The sequence below is a fragment of the Capsicum annuum genome, chromosome 7 (genome assembly GCF_002878395.1).
Source record: "Capsicum annuum cultivar UCD-10X-F1 chromosome 7, UCD10Xv1.1, whole genome shotgun sequence".
NCBI classification, from domain to species: Eukaryota; Viridiplantae; Streptophyta; class Magnoliopsida; order Solanales; family Solanaceae; genus Capsicum; species Capsicum annuum.
In genome coordinates this window covers 219857347-219875990 of record NC_061117.1, presented here as the reverse complement: position 1 = coordinate 219875990, position 18644 = coordinate 219857347, and the positions used below count along the sequence as shown (strand labels likewise).

Sequence of the window (18644 nt, the reverse complement as noted above, 5' to 3'; positions counted from 1 at the left end):
ACATGTTACTATCAGTGGTTCCAAGAACTCAGCATTACCAATTCTTGCAGCAACCCTTTGTTGTTCTGGATCTTCTAAGCTGAAGAATGTGCCTTGTTTGTTGGATACAAGAACAATGGTCTCGATCTTGGAGTCTCTGGGTGCTCGAGTTTCGTGTTTTGGTGAAGACATTGTGGTGAATACAGATGGAGTAATGTGTATAGAGCCTGATTTGAATGAGGTTAGGAAAGTTAGAGGTGGGTTCTTTGTTATAGGGCCGTTATTGGCGCGATATGGTGAAGCTACTGTTGGTTTGCCTGGTGGTTGTGACATTGGTGCTCGACCTGTTGATATTTATATTCATGGCCTTCGTCCTCTTGGTGCTACAGTTGAGCTGAGGTTGGTGAACTCCCTGAATTTATCTCTTTTTCACATAATTAAAAGGGGCAGGTGTTGAATTTTGTTACTATCTGGTAAAAGTTTAAGTCATTAGAGAGAGTACACGTTTAGGTATGGACTTATCAGGAAAGATAGAATTAGAAATGAGATTATTTGAGAGAAGGTGGAAGTGGCTTTAATTTGGTGGAGGACAAAATGGGGGAAGTGAGGTTGCGATGGTTTGGATATGTGATGAGGAGGTGCACAAATGCTTCAGTATAGAGGTGTGAGAGGCCCGACTATGGATGGTTTTGGGCGGAGTAAAGGTAGGTCGAAAAAATATCAGAGGGAGGTGATTAGGCATGATATGGAGTAGTTACAACTTATGGAGGATATGGCCATGATAGAAAGGTGTAGATGACTAGAGTTTGGCCGTTATAGCTTTGAAGATTGCTTTGTTTGTATCTGCGCCTGGAGTTTTTTGTTCGTGGTGTTTCGGAGATATCTATGATTTTGGATAGATAATTTATAATAGTACCTTGTGAGTGTCTTATTTCCTCTATTATCTAGCAGCGTCTTATGTGTGCTTTTATGTTTTTTGATTGTTATACTATTATATGTCCTGATCCGGGGTCTATCGGAAACCACCTCTACAAACTCCACTTTATGAGAATACACTGGGTAATGTTGTATATTCCCTTGAGGACTATGGAATTTCTATATGAGGATTTTACCTTTTTGACATGATCGATATTATGTCCATTGCCTCCAATTTGGTTGAGCCAATACTGATAGCAAGTGTGATAGAACAAGAATGATACTAGTATAAGAAATCCAAAATAAAACTTGTTTGGCTTAGGCCTTAGAGACTCGTCAATACGTTTTTTTTAAGATAACAATTCTATCTTTGAGATTCAACTAAGCCATAGAACAACTAGTATTCAAGAACGTTGATCTTCTATTCTTGAATCTTTGATTTCACCGTTAGATCAGTGTCTCAAATATATTCAAAGAAAAGAAACATTGTTTATAGCATTAAAGTTCTTGAAAGAGAAGAAATTTCATTAAGTATTAGTTATTAATATGTTCATGAATTTTACAAATAAAAATGTATTTTCCAAGAACCTAAAACATAGAAACTAATGAAGAATGAATTTTTCCAATTCACATTCATTTATTTTGGAAATCAAGAAACTTTTATCGTATTGAAACATTAGTTCTAACAGTGAGTTCTTTAAAATAAGTACTAGTGACTAAACTTTGTGAATCCACATAGGGATGGAAAAGTGCAAGCACATGTATCAAATGGTAAAGGTTTGACTGGTGCAAGCTTCCGACTTGCCTACCCCAGTGTAGGAGCTACAGAAACTCTTATGATGGCGGCGTGTTTGGCAAAGGGAAAGACCGTAATCTCAAATGCAGCTCAAGTATGAAAGTGTTCTATCTTTTCGACTTTCTATGATAGTTACTTGAAGTGCCTATCCTACAAATCTACAATCTTTGTGATATGGAAACAACCTCTCTACTTCATCTGAGGTAGTGGTATGGACTGCGTACACTTTACCCTCCCAGACCCCTCGTGATAGGAATGCACTTGTATGTTGTTGTTGTTGTTGTTGTTACAATCTTTGTGATCAACCCTCAATTGTATGTACTTTGATATGTACAACATAGGAGCCCGAGATCGTTGACCTTGCTGGCTTTCTAACAAATTGTGGGGCAGTTGTGGAAGGAGCAGGAACAGACACACTCTATATTACTGGAAGGAGAAGGTTGTGTGGTTCTGAGTATAGCATAATGCCAGACAGAATTGAAGCCGGCACCTATATGTTGGCTACTGCAATTACTCGATCGTGTATCTCAATTTCAGATGTGTCCCACAGCAATTTGACTTGTTTAATAGACAAGCTTTCAGGTGCTGGTTGCAAAATATTACAGCTCAGTGATGACACTTTAGAGGTATAGTAAATGTGGTAATCTCTTGCTTTTCTTCCATTTTGTGCGCCGAGTTCTTATGATTATTGTGGTTAATGAGACCAGATTTCAGCAGTACCTCGGACAATTGGAGATGATTTGCGGGGATTCAGTATCAAAACAAATCCATTTCCAGGATTTCCAACAGATCTCCAGCCTCTGACAATGGCATTGCTTTCAACATGCAAGGGCGAAAGTATCGTTGAGGAATCTGTCTTTGAAAATCGTATGAGCCATGGTATGTGATAATCATGACGTCTGGCTACATTTAGTTCTTCGTCTACAGTAGTTTCTTTCCAAGTCGCCTTCATAGCTCATGTTGGACATTTATCCCCTTATAAGTTATCCTATGGATCGGGATCAGTAACTTGCCAAATCATGTTAAATATTGTAGTACTTTTAGTATAGTATTCTTTGTCATATGATTTATCAGTGTCTAAGATTTGCAATAGTCAGCTTCCGCATGACACCCTAATTATTTCGATCCCAACTCTATCTCATATAATTGAAAGAATATCTGGTCAGAATGCCTATAGAACTGTTTTCTTTCTTTTCCACAGATAATTGTATTCGATTCTTTAAAGGATTTCATTGATCTTTTGTATGCAGTAACAGAGCTGCAGAAATTTGGAGCTAAAATTCAGGTCTGTGGAAGCAAAGCCGTTGTTTCTGGTAAGGGAAATGCAAGGTACGTTTCTAGTCCTTGCTTGATTTCTTGGATGATCTATACTAACGAGATAGCGTATTGATACTATTGTTGAACCTTTTGCTAGTCCATTACATGGTTCTCAAGTTATCGCGGCTGATTTACGTGGGGGGATGTCTTTGGTTTTGGCTGGTCTGGCTGCTGAAGGGACTACTGACATCAGTGGAATCTCCCATGTGGATAGAGGTTATGAAAGTTTGGAAATGAAACTTCAGGGTCTAGGTGCCAATGTCACGAGGACGACTTCCTGATAACTTCCGGTGTAGCACTTATAGAATTTACACGTAAAAATCAAGCTATGGGAGTGCTTCAGAAGATCAAAGAACAAGCTTGAAGAGTTGCTGGGAATGTTGAAATTGTGAGATTATTCTATAAAATCGTTTTTCTTGAGTCACTGGTCTATCGGAAACAGACTCTTTACGCCAAGGATAGCACTTCACACTGGGTATATTGTTGTTGTATGGTTTGGCAGGGACGGAGCCACCTTTGGGCAAGGTGGTTCATCCGAACCCCTTCGGCAGAAAATTATACTATTTATATATAGTTAAAATTACTTTTTGTTAATATCTAATAGATGTTGAACCCTCTTCACCTAGTTCGTATGTTTACTTCAAAACCCCCTAGTGAAAATACTGACTCCATCACTGTGCTTTGGGTATACTCCACCCTCCCTAGACCCTACTTGTGAGATTGCACTAGGTATGTTGTGGTAGTAGCAAGATACCGCAATAATGGCCAAATTTTGCCGCTTTAAACAAGGCTCATTTGCTGATTTGTTTATTTAGCTTAATTTTGTCTATTAATAGTACCTCTTACGGTCATTTTAGCTTAGTTTTTGATGAACTTTAAATTGATGAAGGCTCTTGTAAGCTTCGGGATTATGTGGTTCGGATTTTGGGTTTAACTTAGTTCTCTTTGGCAACCTCTTTTGAATTATTCCACATCTTTGGTAATTCTAATATGAGTTCTCTATCTGTATCTTTGGAGTAACGATTATTGTTGATTATTGAGCGTCCAACTAGTCCATAGTTGTGTGCTTGCTAACACCCAACTCCTAACCATAATCCCCTATCAATTTATTCGCTTCACGTATTGATCTTCGAAGTGTTTTGGGTGTTGACAAAAAAATTCATTAGATCAATTTGGGACTAAATATGGATCATAATTCAACTCACGCAGTTCCAAACTATTGTATCTTGTTTGTTTTGTAGTGTGTTCACCCTCTACAATTTCATTTTCACCCAGTAAAAGATGAAGATACAACACTGCTATAAACAGGAGATAAAACATGATTGGTGATTGAACCAACAGAAATTTTGCCAATGATGCCAGTAAGAGATGTCGAAACATATCTATCTGTGTAATCTACACCTACAAAGAAAATAGTACAAAATCTGACTTCCAATATAATGGAAGACTTGATCCCAATTACTAAATGCAACTGGCTACCCTCAGAAGTGCAGTATCAGACTACAGAAAGTAAATTAGTTCATTAGCGTATTTCTATACTCAGGAGAGTCGAGAGTTGCTGGACAACAGAAAAATTCAGCGTGTACATCTGCAATCACTTCTGTATTCTTCTAAGTAATCTGTACTGGCCAAAGACATTCTTATGCTGCCATTGGTATGGAATAAAGAATGACCGATACATTGGAGGAGATAGTTCCCTGTCCAGATATGGAAGTGCTGCAACAATCTGTAGGCAAAACTCTCACAATTCAATAACATGCAGTATGGGGAGGGGGAGAGATATTAGCTTACGAGGATGAGCCAGTACCTCCCATGTAGACATGTCACTTCCTCGTGTAGGATAAGGCCGTTGAAGTTGTAGCTCTATCAGTAAAGTGCATTGCTCAGGGTCCCTAAGCTGCAACATTATTACCAAACAAAGCTGAGTGTCATCCTACAGTTGAATATATTGCGCACCAAACATAAATGAATGCCGTTTCTGGCTAAAAATAATAGGAGTCTGCTTACAAATTGATCCTCTGATGCCTTGTTCTTATTATTGAAGTAAGATGGTGCTGCGGAGGTCCCACCCAAGCTAGAATTGAATGGAATTGGAAGAAGGCCCGTGAATCCATCATCCAGCCATCGAACTTGGCCAACATAATCAGGAATGAAGAAGGAAGAAGGGAACCTGTGCCACTCACTTCCAACGCAAAGGACAGAACCTGACCACATGGGGAAGTTTAAAATATACCGGAGAAACGAATGCTGCATGCAAGTCTTTCAGAAAATGAAAGGATGCTGCAGCCTCATTTGCTAAATAAAACACCAGAAATGCACAGCATCTAGCAAGAACAGAGTAAATGGAGAAACAAAACCATAGTCGTAGCTGTAAAATGGAAAAAAAGAAAAATCACATATAGATGTCCTGAAGAAACCTTTTGCTCACATTTGACAAATGCTCATGTTATAGGGCATTAACAGGTAAATGGAGAACCACACGACAACAGCAAATCAACCTCTCATATCTTGACCTCAACACCTTTTTATTCCTTAAATAAGTCCATCTAAGTTCAAATAAATTAAATCAGGTATTCACTTTCAACCCTATGCCTGAAAGGAACATCTTTGGCTCCAAAAAGTCAATTTTTAAACGAGAAATCGCTTCACCTGCTTGGTTATCCAGTATTTGCTAATGTTACTGGATAAAATGCTCACTACAACAAAAACAACTTCCAGAAAAAATTATATAATTTTCTTATTCTCATAAGTATCTTAATGCCGGGATCACAAAATACATGTCATCCTCTGAAAAAGACTAATTCATGCATCAAGATTAAAAGTTCTGAAGATGAAAATTTAACAAGTAGACATACAATGTCATTGAATAGGCTAATCCTCACCTGCTCCAGCGTCATCATGGTAGTCCAAATGCTTGTAAATCTCAATAGGAGCTGAGTAACCATTAATAAGTGAAAATGTCCGAGCGTGGGAGGCACAAAGAATCAAACCAAGAACTATAGGTCTGAGAATTTTCGCTATCTGCATAAGCAAAACAAGTGAAAACTATAGGCACTGTTATTGAAGCTGGCCAATTTCTCTTTGGACGTAGGAAATTACCATAACTAGAACGGATGTACCATTGGGATTATACTTATCCCTGAACAAATCAGGAAAGCTCTCAATCACAGCAGAAGCAGCAACACAGATAAGAGGATATATTGGGTACAGAAATCTGCAAAGGCAGTAATTAATGAGTTGCTACAACAGATTTTATTTGCAGTTCATTTTACAACTTTCAATCTCAGATGCAGTAAAAGATAGCTTAATGTTTCTTGGCTGCAGAGATGATTAAAAACACAGAGATTTATCCATGAGCTCCATCATCCAATCTGTTTTAGCAATCACTAAATCTTCCAGGCAATTATCATTTTGTGCCAAAAAAGGCAAATGCATCAGATATCAACAACAATCCAAAATTTAAATAGGTGGATTCCAGGCAACCAGGACAGACACATATCTCTGATGGGGTGGAATTACAGTATAGCACTGCAAAAACAAAAAATCTGAAGAAGGCAAATATAGCTTCACTTTTACTAAAAGACGATTTTGGTAGAGCAAAAATATCTTCCCAGCTAGCACATTTGTCCTAGACGAGCCACTATAAAGGTTTTTTTGGGCTGAACCAGAAAATTAGGAGTTTTGGCATAATAATTTGAGTCTTATTTTTAATTACGTATTACTACGTTACTTTACCTTATTCAGAAAACATACTTATTTACTCTTGTGTTATATCTTCAGAGGCACATAAAGCTCATATAGACATTGATACATTTATAAATTGTCGTCACAAGAAGAAAAATTCAAGAGGACTAACCTTTCTTCTTTGTGTGGCTGCAAGGACATAAAGAAAATCCAGAGATAGACAGGTGAAACAACAATCAACAACTCAGGAACATACTTCTTCTTAGCAAAAGGCAGTATTGCTAAGAACAGTAGAGCAAGCACAAAACAGAAGTTGAAATTGTTAAAGCCGTTCCTCAAATAAAAAGATGGTCCTTCAGTACCATAGAGATGACTTTCACCACCTCCTAAAACATTGTACACCAGCAAGTTGATAACAGAGGATGTCCATCTCTTGTAGTAGCTGTAGTCAACAAGAACTGAGAGTACCTAGAACAATGTGTACAAGAAGTCGAGTAATCAGGCAGCAGGAATAGGTGTTCCAGGGAAGGAAAAAAGCATGGAAGCAGTATTAAAACGGGTAAAATCAGCTAATAGGTTAAGTGGAATTTGAAATTTCAATTAAGGAAGACAGACTTATATTGTATTTTAGTAACATGAACATTTGGTTGATGATCTTTGTGCATTACTGCAAGTATGAATAAATCCATATATTGGAAATTCAATAGTTTTGATTCCCTTTAGAGGAAACTTCCCAAAATTTTAAGCTTGAAACACGAAAACTCAAACCTGACAGGAGACTTAATATGATCAAACTTACCATAAGGATGATAGAAGTGACAACACCTGTAAGAAATACAGATTTGAAGCTCTTAACCAGTGAGTAAATTGTAAGTGGAAGAAAAGCAAGGACCGAAAATGGCCAGCCCAGAATCACTCCAGTGGCAGCAACGGAAACTGCCATGGCGGGCTTATCAAAGAGAAACAGTGCTGAAGAAAGAGACATGGCATACATTGAGAATGAACTTGGAAGGAAACCTGTGTAGAGGACATGTAATAGGCATTAGTATTACAGGGTACATGTGGTTGCAACTTGTGAACAAGACCAAGGGTGTTGACAACCAACATTAAGGAGTTACCAGTGCATATCTAGATCATAGTATGAATGCACAGAGAAAAACAGCTGAAATTTAAAAATCATTCATTGTTTACTACCAGTAAAAAAACCCTCAAATATGGTCTAATGAGAGTAACATGCTTGTGCTTAATTAATTGTTTAGCACCAAAAAGGAAAAACCTAATATAGTTTAGTTAAAAAAAACATACTTGTGCTAGCAAAGAAACAACCACTTGCTAAGCATAGCATTGCGAGTGTATACGATGCAAGACGCTTTCCATACTTCCGGGAAAGGGCTACAACTAGAGCAGCATCGCTGATGACAGACAGCACCGCAAGAAAAATTCTCACGGCATAAAATACTCTCACCTGACATGTTGAAAAATGGAGAAATGAATAAACAAAATGAGTAACAATGAGAATATCTCTGGGAACCAAAACAATCTCACCTTTTCCTCTCCAAACCACCACGAAGCAGGCTGACCTACTAATTTGTGAAGCAGGATATACAGATATGACCGCAAGCCAAATTGCGCACTGCAAACACATGAAATCAACTTTGTAAAGTACTATCATAAAAAGTGCACTCTTGTTACTAAAAGGAATCATACTAATATCATAACCAATCAACTTTGCTTCAATGCCAAACAAACTTGGGGTCAGCTGTAAGATGGTGTAGTAACCATTCTTCCTTATTTGGCCCTAAATTACTATACTACCAGTAATTCATTATTAAGGCAAACAATGGGTTCTCTAAATCACATACATGCCCCCACACCGGCACACAAGTCTCTAACCAAATAAGAGGACCCTTGTCAAATACGGGCCTAATGTATATGCAACAACAATGACTAAACATGAGCCTCAACTAGCTGGGTATCCTCTATATGAATCATTTGTTTCCAATCTCAAAATATATGTCCAGTCATGACTAAAGGATGAAACTGTAAGTAAACTACAGGATGCCTACATATTTCGATATCACAAAAGATTTTTAACCTGGCAATAGAGATTAGTACTCCTTAGATATAATTTGCTTGTCTTACTTTCCTTTTTAGTCCATTTCAAAGGAATGTCTTTTTCTTTTCCTGACAACTCCATAATTTCAACTTTCCACGTGACATATTTAAGACTACAAGATTATAGGACCCTTCAGTTTGCACCCAAGGGTGTGACCTGGTGGTCAATGACGCGGGATGAGCACCATAAGGTCTCAGATTCAATTTCAAGCAAAGACAAAACAACAGGTGATTTCTTCTCATTTGTTCTAGCCTCGATGGACAGTGTTACTCGATATCCGTGGAATTAGTCGAAGTGCACACAAGCAACCTCGGTGGACAGTATTGCCTAATATCCCGTGGAATTAGTCGAGGTGCAGACACTGGACACTATTACCTAATATCCCGTGGAATTAGTTGAGGTGCACACAAACAACCTTAGTGGACAATGTTACCTGATATCTCGTGGAATTAGTTGAGGTGCACACAAGCAGCCTTAGTGGACAGTGTTACCTAATATCCCATGGAATTAGTCGAGGTGCGCACAAGCTAACCGAAAACCACGGTTACAAAAAAAAAAGCTTTTTCTTTTACTTTCTTAGACATCGTGTCAATTTAAAACCAGACAAACAAATTGAAACCGGGGACTATAACTTAATACTGCATCAACTTTGTCTAATGGAACCCAAAAAGACGATCATTTTTGAAATTAAAACTTAGCACATTGGCTAAAACAAACATTCCAATACAAAATATAGCTAATACAAATAATTGTATAGCATATATATATAGTAATTAAACATTTTCACCTGTATTCCCAAGTTTGAAAACCAGACTTGTAAAGCAAGTAATGAAGAGGCTCCCAATAATTGAACACTTCATCACAATCATGAATTATATTTGACGTAGCGCTCATATGCCTTAGCATCCCTAAACAAATCAACGGTAGAAGCCAACCTAATCCTCTATCATCTTCACCGTCCGATCTCTCCGGCTTATCTAACTTTGTGTACGCCGTAGATGACGTCGGAGCTGGTGGATCCGACGGCCAAGCTCGTCTCTGCCTCGTCGCCATAGCTATTTTTCACTGTTTAGGTTCTAGAAGTTTCTGTATTTTCTTCTTTCTATATTTGGTTGAGCGGGTTTTTTTTTGAAGGATTTTTCCGGTTGGGTTGAGCCGGTGTGCGGAAATCCGGTTCTGAGAGATCCTTTACTTCTTCTGAAAGTTTACGCCTTTTAATTATTTTACTTCTTTTTTTAAAAAAAATAATAATAACGTTTGATCTTAAAAAATATTTATTTTACTAAAATTATTTTTGAAAAGATGATGTTTTTATTTTTTTACTCTTATTTTTCTCACATAATTTTAAAAATAACTCCAATTAATATTTATGATCAACTTTAACTTCAACTCTAACTCGAATTTCAATTCCAAAAAATTGTTATTTTCATGGCCAAATAGGAATTAAGCTCATATTTGAGCTGAAAGTTGGAGAAAATGATAAATATGGTCCCTTATGTTTAGAAGTAGGTTTAAACTCATACTTCATCCGCCTACTTTTATTTGTCCATGTTATTTTTTAAAAACAAGTACCTGATAATATTTGTCTAATTTAAAAAATTAATGCGTAATTTATTTATTTGTGTTCATTTTACTCTTAGTTATTGACTATAATCATTACTCGATGCATTTTTCAAAATATTAAATTTATTATAATCAAGGGAAGAATGATATAAAAAAAATTACCGCTATTTATTACTCCTATTACTTTCTTAGAAGGTGTGCCAAGTAAATGATGAATAAGTAAAGATGGACGGAGGGACACTAAAATATATTTTTGGATGGTTTTGGTTAAGTTTGTTAAAACTGAGTATTTTAGAACAACATCAGCGTATAAAATACTATATTATTTAGTTGGGAGTTTAGGAGATCTAATCTCACCATATCACTAATTAATACCTTATAAATCATCTGGTTGCTCTTTTTTTCCCTCATAAATAATAATGTGGAAATTTATACATAATTTTATGCATGCAGAAATTTGTATATAATTTTATGCATGAAAAAAATATGAAATTGATGTCTACATTAGCAATATGCTAAAATGATAAAACGAACCCTCAAAACAGTGAGAGGATTTTATTTCGTTAAAAAATAATTCATGATAATGAAATTAGTTGCAATGGCGATTCATATACAGTCGATCCAGCTTGTTTAGGACTAAGATCTTGTTGTAAAAATTCAGGTAACCTAGACCCATTGCAAAGCATAAGGTGCTAAACTGAAAGGTTTGGAACTGAGACTAATTGCAAAGCATTAAAAAAAATACGAGTACTCTTCTACAGCATAGTTTTTATTCAAGAAGCTAGTTAAACAAGAGGGAATTAATTATTCACCCATTACATGGGGTTCCTAAACTAGTAAAGCTGGAAACAAAATGAACTTTGGGGATATATGATTCTTATAATCTCTATACTTTAGGATGGGCAAATAATTTACCATCTCAAAACATAGGAGGGTAATGCTTTTTAAGTACAAACCATTAAAACATAAAAACACAAGAGATTTAACCAGTATTTTGCATTCCAGCAGCAATACCCTTCATCGTTAAGATGAGTGTGTCTTCCAAGCCGGGGGCATATTCACTTCGTGGATTCAGGTTCACGAGTTCAGCAGCAGGCTTCGTTTCCATGAATTCCTTGGTCATATGAGGCCTTGGAGTGACACAGTAGGTTGGATCACGAATTCGTTTGAGTGTGTAAGCTTGTAACACATTTAATGTAGTGATATAGGAATCGCGCAACCTGAGTCGTTGTTTTAAGTAGGGGTCTCCCTCTAGAAGATCCTTGTGTCCAGCAATCTATACAAAAGCAACATAGAGAGCACAGTTGTCATGCGATCAAACATGACGAGTAATGTTGTTTGCCAAATGCAAGAACTTAGTCATAAAATTTTACCTGAAGGAGGAGGGTCTTTGTCTCTTCATAATTGGACCTCAAAAGCTCACCAAAGGACCACAAATCCTCAGATACAAGAAGCTCATCGTATAAAGCAGCAATGCCGGGGTCTCCCTTGGCAAACACCATCTCAACCAAATCAGCAGTGACTCGAAAGAATGGCCATTTGTTGTACATTTCCTGTAGCATGTGGAGGTTTTTTTTATCCTTGTCAGTTGCATATTTAAATGCTGCCCCAAAGCCAAGCCAAACTGGCAGATGAAACCGAGTCTGGGTCCATGCGAAGATCCATGGAATAGCTCTAAGTGATTCTATGCCTCCACTTGGTTTACGCTTTGATGGACGGCTGCCAATGTTCATTCGACCATATTCCAGTTCAGGTGTTGCCTGCAATAGAGATCCAAAGAAAAAATAACTTAACGTCACAGAAATATTTGTTATCCTTTGGTAACATCTATTTTTTGAGAACAAATGTAATGCATTTTCCTAGCACACTGACCAGGCGGAAGTACTCAACGAATCGGGGTTCCTTGAATACTATTGACCTATACTTCTCTGTAGCAACGACAGCAATTTCATCCATAAGTGCACGCCATTCTGGCTTTGGGGAGAAAGGTGGATTCATTCCATGTTCTAGGGTGGCAGAAGTGAAACGCTGGAGCGTCCTAAAACACAAGTTATCCTCCCCAAATGATTGCTCAATGACCTCACCTTGAACTGTTACACGGAGAGATCCCTGAATTGTATCAGGTGGCTGAGATAATATAGCAAGATGGCTGGGACCACCTCCTCTTCCAACTGTACCACCTCTACCATGGAACATAGTTAGCTTCACACCATATTTTTTGGCAACTTTTATAAGCTCCTCTTGGGCCTTATATAGCTGCCATGCTGCTGATAGCCGACCAGCATCCTTGCCAGAGTCTGAGTAACCAATCATGACCTCTTGCTTCCCTTTAATGCGGTTTTTGTACCACTCAATAGAAAAGAGACGTGCAACAGCAGCAGGAGCAGCCACCAGATCATCCAATTTCTCAAAAAGTGGAACTACCCGTAAGGGTTGCCTCACGCGGCATTCACGCTGAAGAAGCTCAACAGCTAGCACATCAGATGGTGCAGTGGCCATTGAGATGATGTACGCTCCGAAGCAGTCAGATGGAAGTTCTGACATGACATGGAATGTATCCAAAACCTCAGCAATTTCTTCAGTTTTCGGAATATCGGGTCCAAATAGAGGTCGCTTGCCACTGAGTTCAGACAGAAGCCACTCCTGTCTACGTTCCTCAGACCACTCTCGATATGAACCAATTTCCAAGTGCTGGGTAATGGCATCAAGGACATCAGTGTGGCGATCTGACTCTTGCCTTATGTCAAGTCTCACAAGTGAGAGTCCAAAGGTGGAAACTTGTCGTAGAAAATCCAGAAGGCTTCCATCAGCAATTGGTCGATCCCCACAAGCACAAAGAGATCTGTAGCAGAGCTCAAGAGGTTCCAAGAACTACAGAAAATGTGCAACCGGTTTAGTAACTTATTTATTAAAGATAAGTTTGTGGGGCAGAAAATGGAGATGCATACAATTATGACAGAACACAAATGTGCATGCCAATGCTTACACAACAACAATGAGACGTGAAAGATTCATTTCTCTAGTCCATTTATCAGGAATAACATGTCAAGTTGATCAAAAAATAACAATACTGCCTAATTGTAGATGCTCCAAATTTACAAATGGGGCATGGGAAACAAAGAAGAAGAAAGATAACAAAATAATGAAGTGTTGCACAAGAGTAGAGGGGTGAACTCATTATCCAAAGAAAACCGTGAGCCTACTGGCCCTTGGAGATTTCTCGGTTATCAAAACATACTAATAGCAATGAAGTGTTGCACACCTGCGCAATATTAGTATACGTTGCCTCCTCCGGAATTTCAGAGAACCCATTGGATAAAAGTTGGCGAGTACGCTCACGTGTATGATATAGCTTATCTCTCACATCACCAATAATTACACGATACGGTTCACTTGGTGGAACTTGTTTCCAGAATTCTACATCAAAAGAAATTCTGAAGGTCAAGAGTTATACAATTGCTCTGTTCAGGAGAGGTAGAAAGAAAAATTCATGCAGCTTCTGAAGACTGATTAAAGCACCAGACGCTGAAATTACTTCTTTTCTTTTTACAATCATAGACAACACCGCCTTTTTCTCACTTGAAATGGAGAACATGCAAAAGGTTACCTTAAATCAGTACTCCGAGCACTGCTATCAAATTTAGATGGAAGTAGCAAGTTATTTTAATATGCATTCATTCTAGTTACCTATGTAGTGTTTTTCATCCCTCTTTAATGATCTGTGCAGTTCATCTGCCCGAACGCGAAGCTCATCATTGCAACGCCACATAGATAACTGAAACAACGTTCTAGTTAGATCACCTAGGGTGTAAAATGATGGCAACTTTCAAAATAGACGACCAAAAGGAGAAGTCAGAAGATTATACAAGTGTTGTAAATTACCTCAAACATTAGATCATCTATCTGAGAATAGTACAAATTAGCTGCCATCATTCGAGCCAATAAGCAAACATCTCTAGTGACTTCTGGAGTCACTCTTGGATTACCTGCATTTAGTCCCAGTCATATCCTGAGTGACTGATGAAAAAGACGTATTTACATGATCTTCTATCAAGAAAATCTACATAGCAACATCTTAGAAGATATCTCAAGAAAAGATCTTAGAGAGCTTTGCTTCCATCCAATGCCCTTCAAATGTATCACGATTCAAACATCAAAGGTTTTATGCTAACTACTGCCAACTAAGTTGCTGAAAACAACATTGTTAAAGGAGAAGAAATGTACCATCGCGGTCGCCACCCATCCAAGATGAGAACTGAATAAGAGGAGCATTATAAGGAACTCGTTCACTAATCCCAATGTTTTTAAGAGCTGTGTCTACACGACGCAGAAACTTTGGAACACCATTCCAAATTGTTTCATGGAAGTAGCTCATTCCAGCTCTCATTTCGTCTTGTGGTGTTGGAGGAGCTCTCCTGATTTCATCAGTGCGGAAAGCAGCTTGAATCTGCAGAAGTGGTAAGCAGGGTGCATTGTGAGAAGACAAAACATGTCCGTTTTATAGAAACATTATAATTCACAGAAAGTTAAAGTTCGACACTTGAATCTCATATAATTTTTTCTCGAGTGTCACTTGTAAAGTGTGAGAAAGAAAAAAATTCAGCAGTGCTTCAACTTCCAACTTTATTGGATTCATGTCACATAGTATGTCAACAAAACTTGATAGGAGATTGAAGCACCCGTATATTTGCCATAAGAGCTGAACAGTCTAAAGAAAAACATCGAAATTTGAAGATGCGACATAATTTCAGTCAAGGCATATCACATGCAGCCAGAAAGTGCATGTCGATATTTACCTCCCTCTGTAAAGCTTCATCAAGTTCCTCTTTATCGTCAGGTGTAACTTCTTTAGCATAATACTGAGCCAAGCAATTGCGGATCCTAAACAGTACAAAAGTCAGCACTAAAGTAGTAAAACGACTGAACAAAACCGGAAAAAGAAGACTTTCATTGTTCATAACTAATTATGATACAAATAATAACTAAACAAAATACGTGCAACAAAAGATGCAGAATTTCTGAACTGTAAAATTTAAGACCAGACCTTCCATGCTTCTGAAGCAAAGATCTCCGGATAGATTGAGTCGGATGAGCAGTAAAGACCAAATCCACTGTCTGATTCTTCAGAGCATCAAAAACTTCTTGAGGGGACTTCTTCAAGTCCACTACAAGTCTCTTGAGAGTTTCTTCAATGCTGGATTCAGTTATCGCATTGTTCTCATCTAAAAAGTCTCCAGCCTTTTTCGACTTTTGCCTCGGACGATCGGCGATCTGAACCTCCTCAGCCAAGTTGGCCAAGTTAAGCATGTGAGAGATAGATTTAGCAACAACAATCGAATCCCCTGGATCCAATCTTGTCAACACACGGCCAAGCTCATCCAGCTTTCTCTTATCATGCTTGTTTTCGTATTCAGCAGAAAGCTCATGACATTCGTGGACCTAAAAACATATCCATAAAATCCAGCATTATCAAATGCAAAAAGCGTGAACAACTCTAGTCTGCTGGGGCTTTCAACACATATGGACAAAAAATACAAATACGTATGTGCACTACAAAACTAATAATTATAAGTATGAATATCAAATATATGAACAAGGAAATAAGATTAGGCTCATTGGCAAAGAAAACTATGCCTTAGAGCCTTGATGATGACACTGAAGCGCCCGTTAAGCCAGGCAAAATGCTCAACATGTTTAGCGCCTCGCTTCACGGTACCTTTGACAACACTACGAAAATCAACTACAAAACCTGACCATTTTTCTTAGTATATCTCAATGTAACTATTAACTCAAGCTACAGTTAGTGAACTTCTAATCCTCTAGTATCTCAGAATACTCAAAACAAATCATACTTTATGATTCTTTCAAAAGGGAGAGAAATAACAATTACTATCTGAATAAGTAACTTATAAGCTTGCTATTATTGTTATTTATTATTGTTTTTGATAACCTTGGTATCCGGCCAGCTTTCACTCACCTCGACTAAATCTACCTCCCAGCAACAACATTATCATTATCAGATAACTCTGTCCATCAAGACTGATGGGAAGATCACCTACTCTGTCCACCAAGACTGATGGGAAGATCACCTAGTGTTCTTTTGTCTTTGTTGGGATTTGAACGTAAGACCTCAGGTTCACAACACCACTCTACTAGGCCTAATTTATAAGCTTACCACTATTGAACACACAGTATGTTCAACTAAGACACACAGTATAGTACTACAACACACATAAAAATCAAATCTTTAACTAAACACAATTCTTCAAAATCACAAAAATAACTCCAAAAAAAAAAAAATGATTTTAAAAAATGCATATGCATACAATTTCTTTGATACCCTCTCCATGCAAAACTTCAAGAATGTCAAGGAACCTATCCAAAAGCAAAGCATCATATTCAACAAGCTTGTCATCTTCAGGCACCTTAGCAGGTACCAATAGCCTTAACTGGGCATCTATTGATGCCATTTTTTCCAAATTTCTATTTGCCATGATCACCTTATCAACCTATTTATAGTCAAATTACAAAATCAAGATCCTGCAAAAAAAAAGGGACATAACATCATCATCATCATAAATATTACGTAATATAGATCAATAGGGCCATAGTATCTTGATCATGACCCCATATAACAGAAAAAAAAAACAAAGAGTAACATAAATTATGGGGCACCTGAATCTTGATATAATTCAGAATACAGAATACCTGAATCTTGATAAAATCAAATATTTTTTTTCTATTTTTTTTTCTATTTGTTTGGTTGAGGGAGATGCGATCTAAAGTGATGGAACTAGTTAGCTATATATAGACACACTTATTTTTCCAATGTAATTTTTGTGACACGTTGCTCTTAATAATATAATAATATACCAATGTATAACTCTATAAATGATCTCTGAAATTAATATAGATGCAGACCTTATACTTATTTTTATGAGTTAAAAAAATTATTTTTAATAGACCGACGACATAACAATACGTCACCGCAAAAGCAAAACTAAAAGTGGCATTTTGTGACACCTTAACTTTGTAAGTGGAATATAAAATTAATATATACGTAGGTCTTATTTCTATTTCAGAAAAGTTATAAATATACCCTTAAACTTTGATAAATGATATAAATATACCTTTCGTTATACTTTAGGTACAAATATATCCCCGCCATTAATGATTTGGTACATATATACCCTTCTCATTAACGGCGTGCCACGTGTCGCGATCCTAGTAATTTATCCATTTTTATTTACGAAAAAGGTACAAATATACCCTCGAACTTTGATAAATTGTACATATATACCATCCGTTATACTTTACGTACAAATATATTCCCTCCGTTAATGATTTGGTACATATATACCTTCTCATTAACGGCGTGCCACGTGTCGCGATCCTAGCAATTTATCCATTTTTATTTATTTTATTCCCAAATAATTAATCCATCCTAATTAAAAATTTATTATCCGACCCGATCCAAACTGAAGCTTCACGCGTGTACGCCTAAAGTTTCTAAGAGCTGCAGAAGCAAACAAGGCAACTAATGCTGCCAAAATATTTACGCGAGAAAATTCTTACTTCATGATGACTCTTGGAGGTTATAACGTAGTAAGGAATAAGATTCTGGTGATATTAAATCGAATGTGTCGATTTTTTTCCTCTATAAACTATTCTGTATGTCAATATATTCATACTCATGCATATTAATCTTTCATTCTTCTTGATGCATACTTCAAAACTCATCACAATCTGCAGATTATATTAGTTGACTTTGTGAGAGAGTATATGCCAAAGATTTCAGGTGTAATTGAACTTCAAGATTCTAATCGAAATATGTAGAATGTCCGTTGCATCAGGAGGAAAATGCGGATGATTTTATGCAAAGGATGATCGAAATTTGTTAGGAATATCGGTTTAGTGGTAAGAGACGCGTTTGTAGGGTTAAAATGCCTTCAGATCTGGTTCGTCGCTGCCTTTTGCATCAATCCTTCATTCAATTCTGAGTCTCAGAAGCTTTTGGCATAAACGCGTTTCTCAGAAGCTTCAATTTAGATCGGGTCGGGTTGGAATGTAATGGGTCGGGTAGTGGACTTTTAATTAGAGTGGATTAATTATTTGAGGGTAAAATAAATAAAAATGGGTAAATGGCTAGGATCATGACACGTGACACGCCGTTAGTTAGGAGGGCCTATATGTACCAAATCATTAACGATAGGGGTATATTTGTACTCAAAGTATGACGGAGGGTATATATGTACTATTTATCAAAGTTCAGGG

General features: G+C 37.3%; 3 protein-coding genes across 4 annotated transcripts; 1 reads left to right on the top strand and 2 right to left on the bottom strand.

Annotated features, from left to right (window-relative positions):
- LOC107878609 (UDP-N-acetylglucosamine 1-carboxyvinyltransferase 2) lies at window positions 1-3814 on the top strand (the record flags this gene model as incomplete). Its single annotated transcript, XM_016725652.2, is given in 6 exon segments — window positions 1-378; window positions 1634-1784; window positions 2032-2316; window positions 2398-2569; window positions 2941-3019; window positions 3105-3814. Coding segments are annotated over 6 exon segments (1249 nt in total), but the record flags the coding sequence as incomplete, so codon positions are not given.
- A 515-nt stretch (window positions 3815-4329) lies between these two features.
- Window positions 4330-10021, bottom strand: LOC107878608 (dol-P-Man:Man(6)GlcNAc(2)-PP-Dol alpha-1,2-mannosyltransferase). Its single transcript, XM_016725651.2, has 10 exons — window positions 9595-10021; window positions 8237-8324; window positions 7997-8156; window positions 7491-7708; window positions 6864-7159; window positions 6107-6221; window positions 5890-6028; window positions 5015-5211; window positions 4815-4904; window positions 4330-4733 (listed from the first exon to the last, which is right to left on the bottom strand). The coding sequence occupies exons 1-10, from the start codon at window positions 9858-9860 to the stop codon at window positions 4602-4604; spliced, it is 1701 nt and encodes a 566-aa protein (XP_016581137.2). The 5' UTR covers window positions 9861-10021; the 3' UTR covers window positions 4330-4601.
- Window positions 10022-11083: 1062 nt separating this feature from the next.
- On the bottom strand, window positions 11084-17244 carry LOC107878607 (phosphoenolpyruvate carboxylase). 2 transcript variants are annotated; one of them, XM_016725648.2, is made up of 11 exons: window positions 17046-17244; window positions 16697-16910; window positions 15415-15809; window positions 15167-15251; window positions 14595-14817; window positions 14253-14356; window positions 14058-14145; window positions 13633-13787; window positions 12243-13241; window positions 11744-12130; window positions 11084-11646 (listed from the first exon to the last, which is right to left on the bottom strand). In XM_016725648.2, the coding sequence occupies exons 2-11, from the start codon at window positions 16862-16864 to the stop codon at window positions 11353-11355; spliced, it is 2898 nt and encodes a 965-aa protein (XP_016581134.1). In that variant the 5' UTR covers window positions 16865-16910; window positions 17046-17244; the 3' UTR covers window positions 11084-11352. The 2 variants fall into 2 exon arrangements, with proteins under 2 accessions (XP_016581134.1, XP_016581136.1); XM_016725650.2 differs by having other exon boundaries at window positions 17079-17208.
- Window positions 17245-18644: the final 1400 nt, after the last annotated feature.

Coding starts and splice junctions, on each gene's coding strand:
- LOC107878608 (XM_016725651.2), bottom strand. CDS start 9,860: ATGGCGACGAGGCAGAGACGAGCTTGGCCGTCGGATCCACCAGCTCCG. Junction 7,160..7,490: donor TCACTTCTATCATCCTTATG/GTAAGTTTGATC, acceptor ACATTGTTCTAG/GTACTCTCAGTTCTTGTTGA. Junction 5,212..5,889: donor CCATGATGACGCTGGAGCAG/GTGAGGATTAGC, acceptor CCATGTGGTCAG/GTTCTGTCCTTTGCGTTGGA.
- LOC107878607 (XM_016725648.2), bottom strand. CDS start 16,864: ATGGCAAATAGAAATTTGGAAAAAATGGCATCAATAGATGCCCAGTTA. Junction 15,810..16,696: donor GAGAGGGTATCAAAGAAATT/GTATGCATATGC, acceptor ATATGTTTTTAG/GTCCACGAATGTCATGAGCT. Junction 13,242..13,632: donor CGTATACTAATATTGCGCAG/GTGTGCAACACT, acceptor CATTTTCTGTAG/TTCTTGGAACCTCTTGAGCT.